This window comes from Leptidea sinapis, chromosome 24, assembly GCF_905404315.1.
Source record: "Leptidea sinapis chromosome 24, ilLepSina1.1, whole genome shotgun sequence".
Taxonomy (NCBI): Eukaryota; Metazoa; Arthropoda; class Insecta; order Lepidoptera; family Pieridae; genus Leptidea; species Leptidea sinapis.
The window spans coordinates 2,709,345-2,713,257 of NC_066288.1; the positions used below are offsets into that span (position 1 = coordinate 2,709,345).

Here is a 3,913-nt window from a genome sequence, read left to right on the forward strand (position 1 = left end):
TCGAGGACTTCCTGTTTGAATAAATCGTTTTAACACTACACTAACTAAAACATTAAAAACATTGACAACCCGTTTATGTTGCCTGCATTCTAGATACAGCGGACGTCTTATCTACGTCTCTACGACTATATTTCCGGTGTCAATGTCTTTTTAGATACGCCTCCCCGACCACGTAATAGCTATTCCCAACATTAACATTTCATTATATTACGATCTTAAGTATTATTTATAATGAGGTTTTATAAATGATTAAATACCAGTTATGTTTTCAAATCGCCTGTTTATTCTTTTCCAAATTTTATATCTAAAATGTTTATTTTTCTCAACACAAAATATTGTTATACATTAACTTACACCAATTAACATTCATCGTGACTTACATTATATCTATTATCTTTAGTTAATATTTTTGTAACATTTAGGGAAACATCTTTGGATACTTCATTATTGTGAAGTTCTTACCACAACATTAATTATGCTTTTAATATAACATCTAGTTCAACATTCAGTTTATCATAATAATACTCAATAAGTATATAGTTACAGTAATAATTTGGCGATTATTATATTAACATATCGTTCGTATCGCGTATCACGAAATAATTTACACTTACGTTTCTCAACTAGTCAGTCGTGGACCCGGCCCACCGGATCCAATTTAGCATTCGTCTAATTAACTAAATAAATAATATAATACAAAATCTATGTAACCAAGAACAATTACGTACATATTTACACTTCTTACAAAATATATTATATAGTTCACTTTTACTTTTATACGTCAGTCGCACAGCCATCATGAAAGTTGTCTTCACAAGGTCTTGTTATAGTGAGAGCCCTCTTCAGAGCTGACACAGGTGGAAGCACAGGAGGGGCGCGCTGCCACACGCGCAAGGTGCGCGCCGATCCCACGGGCAAACCATAATCGGGAGGATAAGGTGCATCTCCAGTTGCAATAGGCACCGTACTCAGTGCATGAGACCTCGGAAACGTTCTACTCGTATACCCCAATTCTTCCTGAGAACCATTTACACTACTATTTTCTATAATAGGCGTCCGGTCATTGTAAAATGAAGGGATCGCTGAGCTAACAGCACGCGCTAGATTATTAGCCTGGTTCATTTTAATTTGATCCCACAGACCTGATGGGTATAATGAATCTGATGCTTCTCTTGCGTATTCACCACTTCCAGGTCGCGCAGCACTCTCTGGCCTCGTGTCGTTAATTAGATCTGGATCAATGCCTCCTGAGATAGTTGGAGATACTGCGACTGTACCTCCTGCTGATACCACACTTCCTCGTCCATCGTAATTGTTTGTAGTGTAAGCAATATCGTTCAATCGAGGAGGTTTAACGATCGAATTGCATTTTCCGTCACCATAGTTATGCGCATCTTGTCTATTGGCTAAAACTGCCACATGTGGTCTATCAGTCACAGTGGGATGAACTTCATTCCCAGACACAACACGGTCCAGTGTATTTGGGGTTTTACTTTCAGAAATTGGTGCAGGCCGAAATCGAACGAATGTTATAAGCAACCCCAACGATATGACAATTACGACTAAGAATAACGCCGCCCCCAGACTAGCAATCTGTGCGCTCCCTAATGATGCCATTCCAGCCGCCATCTGAGTGACATGTACTGTGAAATTCGCCTCCGCATTGCCAGCTTTATTGTCCGCTACACAATAAAACTCTGTAGAATCCGATTCTTGTGTGTTCGTTAAAACCAAATAAGACTTCTTTCTCATTTCCCCAACATCATAAAGAAATATTTTTTGATGTGAATTTAAATTGCTTCCATTTTGTAAAAGCCTTCCATTCCAATACCAATGTACATTTGCGCTGGGAACGGCCTCTGTCAGGCATATTATTGTAGTATTTTCCCCAACTGTAGCCTCTACGTGTCTGCTCACGGGTAATATTTCTGGTTTACACGCAAACTCCTCAAGCGTTAACTCTGAAAAAGCTTTATCAGCTAATCTTGGTGGTGAGGAACAACTAGGACTCGAAAAGAGCTTATGACTTGATAGCCACATTTTAAGATCACGCAAGCGACAGTCACATATCCATGGGTTTTCCGATAAATCAATAACCCGCAACTTTTCCAACTTTTCTAATGAGCTTAACGGTAATTCACGGAGATTGTTTCCATTAAGCTTTAGGGATTCCAGCGAGTGCAAATTTCTGAACACGTCCGCGGCTATATCTCTGATTTCACATCGCGATAGATCAAGCTTGACTACGCTGCCGAGGTTTGCGAGAGCGTCGGAATGTATTTTCAAAATTGGATTACTCGACAATGTTAAATCTCTAAGGAATGGAGAGTCCTTGAAACTATTCGACGGTATTTGCGTGAGCAAATTGTTGGAGAGATCTAACTCGACTAAATTTGTAAGACCCTTAAAAGCACGGTCATTTATTTGGCCTATATTACAACTACGTAAATAAACTCTTTGTAAATTAACAAGCCCCGTTTTCGCAAATGCCTCCTGGGGGAGTATTTGTAAATTGTTCCCGGAGAGATCGAGTACTTGAGTGGCGGGGTCCACGGGTTCGGGCACCGTAATAAGTGCTCGATCAACGCACTCAACTGTTTGTTTGCCACCCTTCCATTTACATACACACACGGCAGGGCACGATCCTGGGGGTGCGAAACCACCATCAATTGCCCTCGATACCATCACAGTCACCAGCACTATTAGCCACTTCATTTTGAGTATCCACTTTAAACCATTATCTACTATAAAATTCACAAATCACATCCACACCATTCGTAATGTCCGTGTGTATCTATTCGATACTAACAAATATCGTATAAAACCGTATCACATCACTACTCGAGAAAGTTGACGAGCGCCGCATGACGACACAGCGTACGCCCGCGGCGGTTTGGGACTGACTGAGAGGGAGGTATCGTCTAAAGTAAGAAGCGCTGAACGCATGCGTGACGAGAATACCCCACGCCCCGCGCTGCGGCTTATCCTCGGCCACCGAGTTGAGTAGCCATACTCAGAGTGTTGAAGGAATTCCTAAAGTGTAATTTCTACCTGGCTACGACCGCCGACAATCCCATTCGGCAGAACCCTCACGTTCATTCATAAATACCTGAGTTCGTGAGCTGTCGGTCGCCGATGAGAGCGACAATTTCAATACAGCTAGCTTCGTTCAAACGCACTGTCAATTGTTAATTGTTATGCCGCATGCGTTTTTTGTTGGGATAACGTCAGTTTTGATCTTCAGGTAGAGAACTAATTATAAATAATGGATAAGGGACACACGGCACAGGATGTGGCACAATGGACACATAAAACTAAGTTTCATTCACAATTATTTACCTTAAAAGAAATCGCACTGTTCCAATAGTACTGACAATTTCTTGGTACCGTAGGGGACAACTTTTATTCATTGATGTGAGCGCCCCATTGTACCATAGTCTGTATATGTAAACTGTAATTCATAAATGTATTCTATATCTGCTTCATCTTTATAATTGTATTTGTAAATATATAATAGGAGATTAGAATCACTCTGTACCAAAAAAAACTTCATTCTATGTGTAAAAATATTTAATAAATTACCAGAAGAAATAAGAGAGGAGATAGCGTTAAATAGTTTTATTAATACTATTAACAAACTATTGTTTTTACTCAATAAACGGTTATTATCAAACGAAGTGGTAACTGGCATCTATACTATTTTTACCAATAATATTTTTTTTTTTTTTTTGGTTACTTTTTCTACATTATCTCTTAACATTTCAATTCTTGTATTATATATAGGTATCTTTAAGGTATAAGCTTTACGTTGGTCAAATTAAATGTAGCAGTAATTATTGATTGAGTTAGGTTATTATATTATAAAACGAGACCACTTAAATATATAATATAATATTGACACACTTTTTACACA

The 3,913-nt window shown here is 38.9% G+C and overlaps 1 protein-coding gene across 1 annotated transcript; it reads right to left on the reverse strand.

Moving 5' to 3' along the window:
• Positions 1-260: 260 nt before the first annotated feature.
• Positions 261-2,914, reverse strand: LOC126971586 (leucine-rich repeat-containing protein 24). Its single transcript, XM_050817905.1, has one exon. The coding sequence runs from the start codon at positions 2,713-2,715 to the stop codon at positions 775-777; it is 1,941 nt and encodes a 646-aa protein (XP_050673862.1). The 5' UTR covers positions 2,716-2,914; the 3' UTR covers positions 261-774.
• Between the last annotated feature and the right edge of the window lie 999 nt (positions 2,915-3,913).